We start from the raw sequence: 14,564 nt of genomic DNA on the forward strand, positions 1-14,564 counted from the left end.
TCTCTCTTCATATCCAGTATTCTCTATTTACATCCAGTATTCTCTCTTCATATCCAGTATTCTCTCATATATCCAGTATTCTCTCTTTGTATCCAGTATTCTCTCTTCATATCCAGTATTCTCTCTTCGTATCCAGTATTCTCTATTCGTATCCAGTATTCTCTCTTCATATCCAGTATTCTCTCTCATATATCCAGTATTCTCTCTTTGTATCCAGTATTCTCTCTTCATATCCAGTATTCTCTCTTCATATCCAGTATTCTCTCTTCGTATCCAGTATTCTCTCTTCGTATCCAGTATTCTCTCTTCGTATCCAGTATTCTCTCTTCGTATCCAGTATTCTCTCTTCGTATCCAGTATTCTCTCTTCGTATCCAGTATTCTCTCTTTGTATCCAGTATTCTCTTTTCATATCCAGTATTCTCTCTTTGTATCCAGTATTCTCTCTCATATATCCAGTATTCTCTCTCATATATCCAGTATTCTCTCTCATATATCCAGTATTCTCTCTTCGTATCCAGTATTCTCTCTTCGTATCCAGTATTCTCTCTTCATATCCAGTATTCTCTCTTCATATCCAGTATTCTCTCTCATATGTCCAGTATTGTCTCTTCGTATCCGGTATTCTCTCTCATATATTCAGTATTCTCTCTTCGTATCCAGTATTCTCTCTTCATATCCAGTATTCTCTCTTCGTATCCAGTATTCTCTCTCATATGTCCAGTATTCTCTCTCATATATCCAGTATTGTCTTTTCGTATCCAGTATTCTCTCTCATTGTCACACCCTGACCATAGTTTGCTTTGTATGTTTCTATGTTTTGGTTGGTCAGGGTGTGATCTGAGTGGGCATTTTATGTTGGATGTCTTGTTTGTCTATTTCTATGTCTGGCCTGATATGGTTCTCAATCAGAGGCAGGTGTTAGTCATTGTCTCTGATTGGGAGCCATATTTAGGTAGCCTGGGTTTCACTGTGTGTTTGTGGGTGATTGTTCCTGTCTCAGTGTTTGTTGTCACCAGATAGGCTGTTTAGGTTTTCTCGTTACGTTTATTGTTTTTGTTAGTTTATTCATGTATAGTGTCTTTATATATTAAAGAACCATGAATAGAAACCACGCTGCATTTTGGTCCGCCTCTCCTTCACCTAAAGAAAGCCGTTACACTCATATATCCAGTATTCTCTCTTCCTATCCAGTATTCTCTCTTCGTATCCAGTATTCTCTCTTCGTATCCAGTATTCTCTCTTCGTATCCAGTATTCTCTCTTCGTATCCAGTATTCTCTCTTCGTATCCAGTATTCTCTCTTCGTATCCAGTATTCTCTCTTCATATCCAGTATTCTCTCTTCGTATCCAGTATTCTCTCTTCGTATCCAGTATTCTCTCTTCGTATCCAGTATTCTCTCTTCGTATCCAGTATTCTCTCTTCGTATCCAGTATTCTCTCTTCGTATCCAGTATTCTCTCTTCGTATCCAGTATTCTCTCTTCGTATCCAGTATTCTCTCTTCGTATCCAGTATTCTCTCTTCGCATCCAGTATTCTCTCTTCGTATCCAGTATTCTCTCTTCGTATCCAGTATTCTCTCTTCGTATCCAGTATTCTATCTTCATATCCAGTATTCTCTCTTCGTATCCAGTATTCTCTCTTCATATCCAGTATTCTCTCTTCGTATCCAGTATTCTCTCTTCGTATCCAGTATTCTCTCTTCGTATCCAGTATTCTCTCTTCGTATCCAGTATTCTCTCTTCGTATCCAGTATTCTCTCTTCGTATCCAGTATTCTCTCTTCGTATCCAGTATTCTCTCTTCGTATCCAGTATTCTCTCTTCGTATCCAGTATTCTCTCTTCGTATCCAGTATTCTCTCTTCGTATCCAGTATTCTCTCTTCGTATCCAGTATTCTCTCTTCGTATCCAGTATTCTCTCTTCGTATCCAGTATTCTCTCTTCGTATCCAGTATTCTCTCTTCGTATCCAGTATTCTCTCTTCGTATCCAGTATTCTCTCTTCGTATCCAGTATTCTCTCTTCGTATCCAGTATTCTCTCTTCGTATCCAGTATTCTCTCTTCGTATCCAGTATTCTCTCTTCGTATCCAGTATTCTCTCTTCGTATCCAGTATTCTCTCTTCATATCCAGTATTCTCTCTTCATATCCAGTATTCTCTCTTCATATCCAGTATTCTCTCTTCATATCCAGTTTAACAAGGGTAATTTAATATCCCATCTATTGTCTATAAAACCTGATGATTATGTCTCTGAAGAACTAAATCCTACTGGACAGTGCTAGGCGATGACATACGCACGAATGTACACGTGTGTGTGTGTGTGTGTGTGTGTGTGTGTGTGTGTGTGTGTGTGTGTGTGTGTGTGTGTGTGTGTGTCCCTTCCTCTTTCTCACAGCTATGATTCCTGTAATGTAAGTCATAGTCTTTTAACTGGCCTGGAATTAACTTCCTTACTACCTCACAAGGAGATCCAGGAGTATCTTCAATATAGGAAACTTTCCCAGATCAGTTATTTCCTTATGGGAAAAGCAGGTGAATGATTGAGTCCTTTGCTTCCTATCTACTGACTACCCACTGGGTACAGACGTCAGTTCAACGTCTAGTTTTGATTTACATTTGGTTGAGTTGTCAACTAACGTGAATTCAATGTGAAAGCAACAAAACATTTAGCTGGATTTTGGTTGATTACTTTTAAAAAAAACAATCTGGTCAGTTTTCCACTTTGATTCAACATTATCATTGAATTTGTTTGTTGAAATGACGTGGAAACAACGCTGATTCAACCAGTTTTTGCCCAGTGGGTTTTGACTAACAGAGGCCGTGGCCTGAGAGAGAGAGCGATGTACAGTATGGTTATTTTGACCCTTGGCTATTGTTGCTACTGTTGTCCCGTTGACCATTTTGAATCTTATTATTTTCATATTGTAAATATCCAAAGTAAGCTTTGGGCATATGTACATTGTTACATCTTGCCAATAAATCAAATTTAATTAAATTGAAATTGAGAGAGAGAGAGAGAGCTGATGGTAATAACACCATAACACTAGTCAAACCTGCCTACGCCCTGCTGTATACACACACACACTGATACTGCACAGATAGACACACAAACATATTCATAATAAACTCTGCTGAAAGAACTCTGGCCAACAAACAAGAATTATCTTTTTGGAATCTTGATTGACCTGTTCTCTCTTTCTATCTCTCCCTCTTTCTTTCTATCTCTCTTTCTCTCTCTCTTTCTATCTCTCCCTCTTTCTTTCTATCTCTCTTTCTCTCTCTCTTTCTATCTCTCCCTCTTTCTTTCTATCTCTCTTTCTCTCTCTCTTTCTATCTATCCCTCTTTCTTTCTATCTCTTTCTTTCTATCTCTTTCTTTCTCTTTCTTTTTCTTTCATTCTTTCTTTTTATTTTTCTGTCTCTCTCTCTCACACACACACAAACAAACACACTCTGCTCACCTTGAGCACTGCTGTCTCTGAGGGTCAGGTGGGCTGATGGACGCTGGGTCACAGAGGTCGCAGACTTTGACCCGGAAGTGTTGAAGGTGCGAGGTAACGTTCTCGCTTCTGATAGGGGCGGAGAAATCCGTCATTATTATATCATCCTCATCACCATCATCATAAAAAAAATATGTTTTAGATTCAGAGCCATGATATCTACCATTAGAGTTGTGATTGTTGTCATTGTTTCTAACAGTCAAGGGTCACGTGTAAGTCAGGTAGGTACATCATGTATGTATTTGTAAAGACAAACATTTTGCTTTAGATATCGTAATCATGATACAGGATCGTCACGTATGTACAGAGTTGTTATTGCTTATGAGTGTCAACCAAAGGTCATACATGTATAGTATGATAGGGGATAGGTGTACCAGTAGAGTTTGAAATGTTGTCATTGTATACGACTGTCAACCAAAGGTCATGCAGATAGACAATTTGAAAGACTGACTCACCCTGAAACGTCTGCTTGGAGATTATGTTCTCGGTTACCTGTAAAATAAACATAAAGATGTCTCATGAAAACAGTTGGCTCATGGACATCAACACCGTCATCACTATCATCGTCAAAATCGTCATCACTACCGTCATCATCATCACGACCATCATCACTACCATCATCATCGTTACCATCACTACCATCATCATCATCACCACCATCATCACCACTACCATCATCACCATCATCACTACCACCATCATCATCACTACCACCATCATCACTACCATCATCACCATCATCACTACCACCATCATCATCACTACCACCATCATCACTACCATCATCATCACCACTACCATCATCATCACTACCACCATCATCACTACCATCATCACTACCATCATCACCATCATCATCACTACCATCATCATCACCACTACCATCATCATCATCACTACCATCATCATCACCACTACCATCATCATCACTACCATCATCATCATCACTATCATCATCATCATCATCATCATCATCATCATCACTACCATCATCATCATTACTATCATCACCATCATCACTATCATCATCACCATCATCACTACCATCATCATCATCATCATCACCATCACTACCGTCATCATCATCACTACCATCATCACTACCATCATCATCACCATCACTACCATCATCATCACTACCACCATCATCACCACAACCATCAACATCATCACTACCATCATCACTAACATCATCATCATCACTACCATCATCATCATCACCACTACCATCATCATCATCACCACTACCATCATCATCATCACTACCATCATCACTAACATCATCATCATCACTACCATCATCATCATCACCACTACCATCATCATCATCACTACCATCATCACTAACATCATCATCACCACTACCATCATCATCATCACCACTACCATCATCATCACCACTACCATCATCATCATCACTACCATCATCATCATCATCATCATCACCATCATCATCATCATCACTACCATCATCACTAACATCATCACTAACATCATCATCATCACTACCATCATCACCATCATCACCACTACCACCATCATCATCATCATCATAATCATCATCATCATCATCATCACTACCATCATCACTAACATCATCACTAACATCATCATCATCACTACCATCATCACTAACATCATCACTAACATCATCATCATCACTACCATCATCATCATCATCACCACTACCATCATCATCATCACTACCATCATCACTAACATCATCATCATCACTACCATCATCATCATCATCACCACTACCATCATCATCACCACTACCATCATCATCATCACTACCATCATCACTAACATCATCATCATCACTACCATCATCATCATCACCACTACCATCATCATCATCACTACCATCATCACTAACATCATCATCATCACTACCATCATCATCATCACCACTACCATCATCATCATCACCACTACCATCATCATCATCACTACCATCATCACTAACATCATCATCATCACTACCATCATCATCATCACCACTACCATCATCATCATCACTACCATCATCACTAACATCATCATCATCACTACCATCATCATCATCACCACTACCATCATCATCATCATCACTACCATCATCATCATCACCACTACCATCATCATCATCACCACTACCATCACAACCATCACCATCACTGTCACCATCATCACTACCATCATCATCATCATCATCACTACCATCATCATCATCACTACCATCATCATCATCATCATCATCATCACTACCATCATCATCATCACCATCACAACCATCACCATCATCACTACCATCATTACCATCATCATCATCATCATCACTACCATCATCATCATCCTTACTACCATCATCATCATCATCATCATCATTACAACCATTATCATCACTACCATTATAATCATCATCACTACCATCATCATGATCAACACAACCATCATCATTATCATCACTACCATTATCATCATCATCATCATCATCACCAGCATCATCGTCATCATCACTACCATCATCATCATCACTACCATTATCATCATCATCACTACCATCATCATCATCACCATTAGCATCACTACCATCATCGTCACTAGCACTATAATCATCACTATCAGTTACATGCTCTAGTTTAGTTTCTCCCTGATACCATTTCTCTGGCATGTACTGTAGTCTTGACTTCCTCAAGTTAAAAACACTTAGAAAGTTAAGCTGTCATCTCATAACATAACACAATGAATCTCTCCCTCTCTCGCTTTATCACTCACTCACTCTCACACTCCATCCACCCTGCTCACATCTCTGTTTAATCTCTCTCTCCCATCCCTCACTCCTTTGACGGAACACTTCAACCAGAACACCTGGGTTCTGCTGCTTTCCATCTCTCTCTCTCTCTCTCTCTCTCTCTCTCTCTCTCTCTACCTCTGTCTTTACCTCTACCCCTGTCCCTCTCTCTACCTCTACCCCTCTCTCTACTTCTCTTTCTCTACCTCTCTCTCTACCTCTCTCTTGACCTCTACCTTTCTCTCTCTCTACCTCTCTACCTCTCTCTCTCTAACTCTACCTCTACCTCTACGTCTCTATACCTCTCGCTCTCTCTACCTCTACCTCTGCCTCTACCTCTACCCCTCTCTCTCTCTCTACCTCTACCCCTCTCTCTACTTCTCTTTCTCTACCTCTCTCTCTACCTCTCTCTTGACCTCTACCTTTCTCTCTCTCTACCGCTCTCTCTCTACCTCTCTACCTCTCTCTCTCTAACTCTACCTCTACCTCTACGTCTCTATACCTCTCGCTCTCTCTCTCTCTCCCTCATTCTGTTCTTCCTCATGCTAGTCTGCCCCACCCCCTTGCTGAGTCGTATCGATGGTCTGTTTCTTGCCAGTGTTCTGCTTCCGAACCTCCACCATACCCTGAGCCAGCTGCTCGACCCAACGTGCTGCTCGACCCAACGTGCTGCTCGACCCAACGTGCTGCTCGACCCAACGTGCTGCTCGACCCAACGTGCTGCTCGACCCAACGTGCTGCTCAACCCAAGAGCTCAGTGTGTATGTGCGTCCACCCACCCATGTGTATGACTTAGGGAGAGCCTAAGCAGAGAAACAGAGAGACTGAGTGGTTGAATGCTTGGCTGAACAAAGCAAAGCCAGCCAGGCCCCAAGGCTACCCTCCTCAACCCCAGGTTCCACTGCTCCTCAGAGCAGAACATTGCCAGCACATGGCTTCAATGGAGAAAATAAAGTAAAGTAGTGTTTCAGACTCACCACAGTATTCAGCAGAGTTGTGTGTGTGTGTGTGTGTGTGTGTGTGTGTGTGTGTGTGTGTGTGTAGTGTACTCCGTGTGTGTGTGTGTGTGTGTAGTGTACTCGGTGTGTGTAGTGTACTCGGTGTGTGTGTGTGTGTGTAGTGTACTCTGTGTGTGTGTATAGTGCACTCAATGTGTGTACTGTACTCAGTGTGTGTAGTGTACTCAGTGTGTGTAGTGTACTATGTGTGTGTGTGTTGTGTATTCAGTGTGTGTGTGTAGTGTACTCAGTGTGTGTGTGTGTAGTGTACTTAGTGTATGTGTGTGTAGTGTACCCCGTGTGTGTGTAGTGTACTCAGTGTGTGTGTGTGTAGTGTACTCTGTGTGTAGTGTACTCAGTGTGTGTGGTGTACTCAATGTGTGTGTGAGTGTGTAGTGTACTCAGTGTGTGTGAAGTGTACTCCGTGTGTAGTGTACTCAGTGTGTGTGTGTAGTGTACTCAGTGTGTAGTATACTCAGTGTGTGTAGTGTACTCAGTGTGTAGTGTGTTCAGTGTGTGTGTAGTGTAGTGTAGTGTACGCAGTGTGTGTAGTTTAGTTTTGTGTACTCAGTTTGTGTAGTGTACACAGTGTACTCAGTGTGTGCAGTGTAGTGTACTGTGTGTAGTGTAGTGTGGGGTACTCAGTGTGTATTGTAGTGTAGTGTGGTGTGGTGTACTCAGTGTGTGTGTAGTGTAGTGTAATGTGGTGTAGTGTACTCGGTGTGTAGTATACTCAGTGTGTGTAGTGTACTCAGTGTGTAGTGTAGTGTAGTGTAGTGTACTCAGTGTGTAGTGTAGTGTACTCAGTGTGTAGTATGGTGTACTCAGTGTGTGTAGTGTGGTGTACTCAGTGTGTAGTGTAGTGTAGTGTACTCAGTGTGTAGTGTATTGTACTCAGTGTGTGTAGTGGGGTGTAATCAGTGTGTAGTGTAGTGTAGTGCAGTGTACTCAGTGTGTAGTGTAGTGTAATGTGGTGTAGTGTACTCGGTGTGTAGTATACTCAGTGTGTGTAGTGTACTCAGTGTGTAGTGTAGTGTAGTGTAGTGTACTCAGTGTGTGGTGTGGTGTACTCAGTGTGTAGTGTAGTGTAGCGGGGTGTAGTGTACTCAGTGTGTAGTGTAGTGTAGTGTACTCAGTGTGTAGTGTGGTGTGGTGTACTCGGTGTGTAGTGTAGTGTAGTGTAATGTGGTGTAGTGTACTCAGTGTGTAGTGTTGTGTAGTGTAGTGTACTCAGTGTGTAGTGTGGTGTGGTGTACTCAGTGTGTAGTGTAGTATAGTGTAATGTGGTGTAGTGTACTCGGTGTGTAGTGTAGTGTAGTGTACTCAATGTGTAGTGTGGTGTGGTGTAATCAGTGTGTAGTGTAGTGTAGTGCACTCAGTGTGTAGTGTGGTGTACTCCGTGTGTAGTGTAGTGTGGTGTGGTGTACTCCGTGTGTAGTGTAGTGTAGTGTACTCAGTGTGTAGTGTAGTGTAGTGTGGTGTACTCAGTGTGTAGTGCAGTGTAGTGTGGTGTACTCAATGTGTAGTGTAGTGTAGTGTACTCAGTGTGTAGTGTACTGTACTCAGTGTGTAGTGTAGTGTAGTGTGGTGTACTCAGTGTGTAGTGTAGTGTAGTGTGGTGTACTCAGTGTGTAGTGTACTGTACTCAGTGTGTAGTGTAGTGTAGTGTGGTGTACTTAGTGTGTAGTGTAGTGTGGTGTACTCAGTGTGTAGTGTAGTGTAGTGTGGTGTACTCAGTGTGTAGTGTAGTGTGGTGTAATCAGTGTGTAGTGTACTGTACTCAGTGTGTAGTGTAGTGTGGTGTAATCAGTGTGTAGTGTGGTGTAATCAGTGTCTAGTGTAGTGTAGTGTGGTGTACTTAGTGTGTAGTGTAGTGTAGTGTAGTGTGGTGTACTCAGTGTGTAGTGTACTGTACTCAGTGTGTAGTGTAGTGTAGTGTGGTGTACTCAGTGTGTAGTGTAGTGTAGTGTAGTGTGGTGTACTCAGTGTGTAGTGTACTGTACTCAGTGTGTAGTGTAGTGTAGTGTGGTGTACTTAGTGTGTAGTGTAGTGTGGTGTACTCAGTGTGTAGTGTAGTGTAGTGTGGTGTACTCAGTGTGTAGTGTAGTGTAGTGTGGTGTACTCAGTGTGTAGTGTACTGTACTCAGTGTGTAGTGTAGTGTAGTGTGGTGTACTTAGTGTGTAGTGTAGTGTGGTGTACTCAGTGTGTAGTGTAGTGTAGTGTGGTGTACTCAGTGTGTAGTGTAGTGTGGTGTAATCAGTGTGTAGTGTACTGTACTCAGTGTGTAGTGTAGTGTGGTGTAATCAGTGTGTAGTGTGGTGTAATCAGTGTCTAGTGTAGTGTGGTGTAATCAGTGTGTAGTGTACTGTACTCAGTGTGTAGTGTAGTGTAGTGTACTCAGTGTCTAGTGTAGTGTGGTGTAATCAGTGTGTAGTGTAGTGTGGTGTAATCAGTGTGTAGTGTAGTGTACTCAGTGTCTAGTGTAGTGTGGTGTAATCAGTGTGTAGTGTAGTGTACTCAGTGTATGTAGTGTGGTGTATCCAGTGTGTGTAGTGTACTCAGTGTGTAGTGTAGTGTGGTGTAGTGTAGTGTAGTCAGTGTGTAGTGTAGTGTGGTGTAATCCGTGTGTAGTGTTGTGTAGTGTACTCAGTGTGTGTTCTGTGGGGAGTTTCCTGGAATTTGCCCACCTGGAAGCAATCATCTTCGAGGTCATGACAGTGCCTCTCAGTCTCGCGCCACCGAAATACTTCCCCCGGTAAACGAACCATGGAACCATTGAGAGCAACACTGACCTAAGACATAGTTAACATTTCTGACGTCTCAAGTTGCCCGTCAGGTGCTACTTGTTATAGTGTATGTCTAATTTTATGTCTTACAATGAGGAAAGTCATTTGCTTTCACACTGCAGTTTTGGTTTATAGCACTGAGAGCAAAAAGCAGTGTTCTAGATGTGATGAAGGTCAAAGTTAAGAGATTTGATAACAACTATAAGAGTAACACCCCCAGCTGCACAAACAACAACAAACAGACTAAGTCTTCAACCTTTCACCCTTTCTAGAGGCCCTTGTAAAACACACAGAGTCCCGCAGAGAAAGAACAGAGAAACAAAGGTCCCCGATTCTGAAGATGATTCTGTGCAGAAGCCTTCTGGGCCAATAACCAAAGCAATACAAAGTAGGATGTTATGTTATTCATTGTGATCTTAAATCCTAAACTGATCCTGGATCAGCAACACTCCTCGTCTGAGACGCTTTGCGAATATGGTCGCTGATCTCAGAAAGAGATTACGGAGTCTGGATTTAATGAACATTCTTATAAGACGTTTTCTAAATGTGCCCTTTGCATGCACCTCAGAATTTTCTTAAGAACTTTTATGTGGTTTTTCTTTTTATGACGGTTCTTCTCGTCAAAATAGTTTTTTTTAGTGAATCCATGCCCCAGTTACTAACTGGAAAAGTGAGTGAAGGAGGAGGGGACAGGGAGAGGGAAAGACAAGTATGCACATGAAGGAGTATTACTCTGGGAGTTTAGCTGGGGCTGGAAATACAATACTATAATATATATGTGTGTGTGTGTGTGTGTGTGTGTGTGTGTGTGTGTGTGTGCGCGCGCGCGCGTGTGTGTGTGTGTGCGTGTACGTGTGTGGTGCAGGTTTGGACCAGTTTTACCTCTGTATGGCATGAAAAGGGAAACGTATCTTACTATAATCTACTCTAAGAAGTTACTGTTCCCCCTGTTCTTTCAGCAGGGTTTATAATTAATAAGTAACTTATACCTCCTTTAAGAGACAGATATAGAAATATGATAGATAGAATGGACATGGTCTGAGGGCTATACAGACACAGAACCCTATCTAATATTATGGCTCTGCTAAACTGAAGCGTTACTGGATCAACAATAGAAATGTAAAGGTCATTTCAGATTGAGACGCCATGGACGTTCACCGTGAACGCAGTCTCCACTAAAGCGGGAACATTGCCTTTAAATTTAAATCACGCTGTAAAGCTGAACTTCCGCGTACGGATTGAATAGAGCCCGTAGTCTAGTTAAAGTTACTTATCCCCCCCCCGTTCTATAAGCAGGCGCTATAATTAATGAGTACTTTTAAAGCTGGAATCCACAGCGGTGAAACGGCCACGTCCGTTTGCGATACGACAACAACAACGACGTTACTTCAATAGAGCGGCAGCGTATAATTCTTTTTTCTTCTCCCCGAACCTGCATTTTTCTTCTTCTCCCCGAACCTGCATACTCATGTCAATCAAACAAAAACAACATCAAATGCGCCTGGGGCGTCCAGTGGCACCTATCGTGGATCTCAGCTTTAAAAGACAGCTGGAAATAGAGGAAGTGTCTGAGTGATACACATATCTGTGTTTATGGCACGGACAGGGAATCTGATCTAGTTCGAATCTACTTTACGAGGTTACTGTGTCCGATGATTTAATAATTCATTTATACCCTTCCTTTATTTTTTATTTATCCTTTATTTAACAAGACAAGTCAGTTAAGAACAAATTCTTATTTACAATGACAGCCTCCTGTAGGAGGTAGAAATATAGTAGACAGAATGGACACGGTCTGAGAATGTACAGCATTGAGAGTGAGATCTAGTCTAAAATCTACTTTAAGAAGTTAATGTTTCTCTCTTTCAGCAACATTTAATAGGTACCTCCATTAGGCATAGTAGATACCGTCTGGGATTGAGTTCAGGAATACTTTACTTTATCTCTATAGTAGACAGAATGGACATAGTAGATACCGTCTGGGATTGAGTTCAGGAATACTTTACTTTATCTCTGTCTGTCTTTCAGCAGTGGTGATGATTTAATAATTAACTTATACCCTCCTTTAGGAGGTAGAAATATAGTAGACAGAATGGACACGGTCTGAGATTGACTGTATGGCATTGAGAGTGGGAGGGAAACCTATCTAGTCTAACATTTACACCAAGAAGATACTGTTTTTTCTCTGTCTTTCTTTCAGTAACTTATACTGTACCTACTAGACACAGAAATTCAGTAGAATTATTTAATTTAAAGATGCACAAGGCAGAAATCGCTCCGACATTTCTTGGTTGCTAAATTTCTTATAGTTCTCCTAAATTCATTTTTTTGTTATGACATAACAAGCAAGTATAGTGTAGAGAGTCCTTGTGCCATCTAAACCGCTGTGAAAAATATTTTCATAACTATTTTTTTTGTATTTTCACTTGTTTGAAGCTGTACAGTACAAAACTGAAAGTAAAAGAGGCAAAAACTAAACTTAAAACAGGACGCATAGAAATAGAGCACATAGAACAGTTCTACCGTTTCTTAGACTTGTTTTCAATGAGAATAACATATCTATAACTCACATTTCTATGTGACACTTTACCTGGCCTAAAGGTCTATGACACACAACTGACTAGTCACAGAGAACGAAGGAGAACAAATAGAGAGTGTGGGGAAAAAAAGAGAAGAGGACGGAGAAGAGAGAGAGAGATTGTGTTTGTTTTTTATAGATTGGTGACAGTTTCCATTCAACCTGCCTGAAAACGACCATATTCACACACAAACATAGAATAATTCACAGCCTCAAAGATCTGAGACCAATTATATAATTATATTTCTACAACCTCAGCGTCACAAACACACATTGGCATCGCCTCATTGGGGACTTTTTCCGTGGATGTGTGTGCGTGTGTGCCTGTGTAACGCTCTGTCGAGCAGGACAGATCCCAAGCGTAGATATATACCATGCCTGTCTGACTGTCTCATGATGATAACCACTGTACTGGAGTTTCCAGTCCTCTGTATACTTATCCTACATGATGCTGCTGAAGCTCTCTTTACAATAGGCACACTATATATTATAAGCACCCCATGCAACGACCAAGCTACCCCTTAGACACCTCAGTGAAAAATGTCTGGTCCTCCACTGTCTACAGTAGGTAGATAACTACCATGTCTGGTACCTCCACTGTCTACAGTAGGTAGATAACTACCATGTCTGGTACCTCCACTGTCTACAGTAGGTAGATAACTACCATGTCTGGTACCTCCACTGTCTACAGTAGGTAGATAACTACCATGTCTGGTACCTCCACTGTCTACAGTTGGTAGATAACTGAAATGTCTGGTGCCTCCACTGTCTACAGTAGGTAGATAACTACCATGTCTGGTACCTCCACTGTCTACAGTAGGTAGATAACTGAAATGTCTGGTCCCTCCACTGTCTACAGTAGGTAGATAACTGAAATGTCTGGTCCCTCCACTGTCTACAGTAGGTAGATAACTGAAATGTCTGGTCCCTCCACTGTCTACAGTAGGTAGATAACTGAAATGTCTGGTACCTCCACTGTCTACAGTAGGTAGATAACTGAAATGTCTGGTCCCTCCACTGTCTGGTACCTCCACTGTCTACAGTAGGTAGATAACTGAAATGTCTGGTGCCTCCACTGTCTACAGTAGGTAGATAACTGAAATGTCTGGTACCTCCACTGTCTACAGTAGGTAGATAACTGAAATGTCTGGTCCCTCCACTGTCTACAGTAGGTAGATAACTGAAATGTCTGGTACCTCCACTGTCTACAGTAGGTAGATAACTGAAATGTCTGGTGCCTCCACTGTCTACAGTAGGTAGATAACTGAAATGTCTGGTCCCTCCACTGTCTACAGTAGGTAGATAACTGAAATGTCTGGTTCCTCCACTGTCTGGTACCTCCACTGTCTACAGTAGGTAGATAACTGAAATGTCTGGTGCCTCCACTGTCTACAGTAGGTAGATAACTGAAATGTCTGGTACCTCCACTGTCTACAGTAGGTAGATAACTGAAATGCCTGGTACCTCCACTGTCTACAGTAGGTAGATAACTACCATGTCTGGTACCTCCACTGTCTACAGTAGGTAGACAACTGAAATGTCTGGTAGGTAGATAACTGAAATGTCTGGTACCTCCACTGTCTACAGTAGGTAGATAACTGAAATGTCTGGTACCTCCACTGTCTACAGTAGGTAGATAACTGAAATGCCTGGTACCTCCACTGTCTACAGTAGGTAGATAACTACCATGTCTGGTACCTCCACTGTCTACAGTAGGTAGATAACTGAAATGTCTGGTCCCTCCACTGTCTACAGTAGGTAGATAACTGAAATGTCTGGTACCTCCACTGTCTACAGTAGGTAGATAACTGAAATGCCTGGTACCTCCACTGTCTACAGTAGGTAGATAACTACCATGTCTGGTACCTCCACTGTCTACAGTAGGTAGACAACTGAAATGTCTGGTAGGTAGATAACTGAAATGT

At 41.6% G+C, this 14,564-nt stretch overlaps 1 protein-coding gene across 1 annotated transcript in view; it reads right to left on the reverse strand.

Moving 5' to 3' along the window:
* Window positions 1-14,564, reverse strand: part of LOC139415876 (tumor necrosis factor ligand superfamily member 10-like) — a 47,140-nt gene that overhangs the window by 4,518 nt on the left and 28,058 nt on the right. The window contains exons 3-4 of the mRNA XM_071164008.1: window positions 3,956-3,992; window positions 3,462-3,569 (exon numbers count right to left, since the gene is read on the reverse strand). Coding sequence (XP_071020109.1) covers window positions 3,462-3,569; window positions 3,956-3,992 — 145 coding nt within the window. The remainder of the gene's footprint in view (window positions 1-3,461; window positions 3,570-3,955; window positions 3,993-14,564) is intronic.

This window comes from Oncorhynchus clarkii, chromosome 9 (genome assembly GCF_045791955.1).
Source record: "Oncorhynchus clarkii lewisi isolate Uvic-CL-2024 chromosome 9, UVic_Ocla_1.0, whole genome shotgun sequence".
Lineage (NCBI taxonomy): Eukaryota > Metazoa > Chordata > Actinopteri > Salmoniformes > Salmonidae > Oncorhynchus > Oncorhynchus clarkii.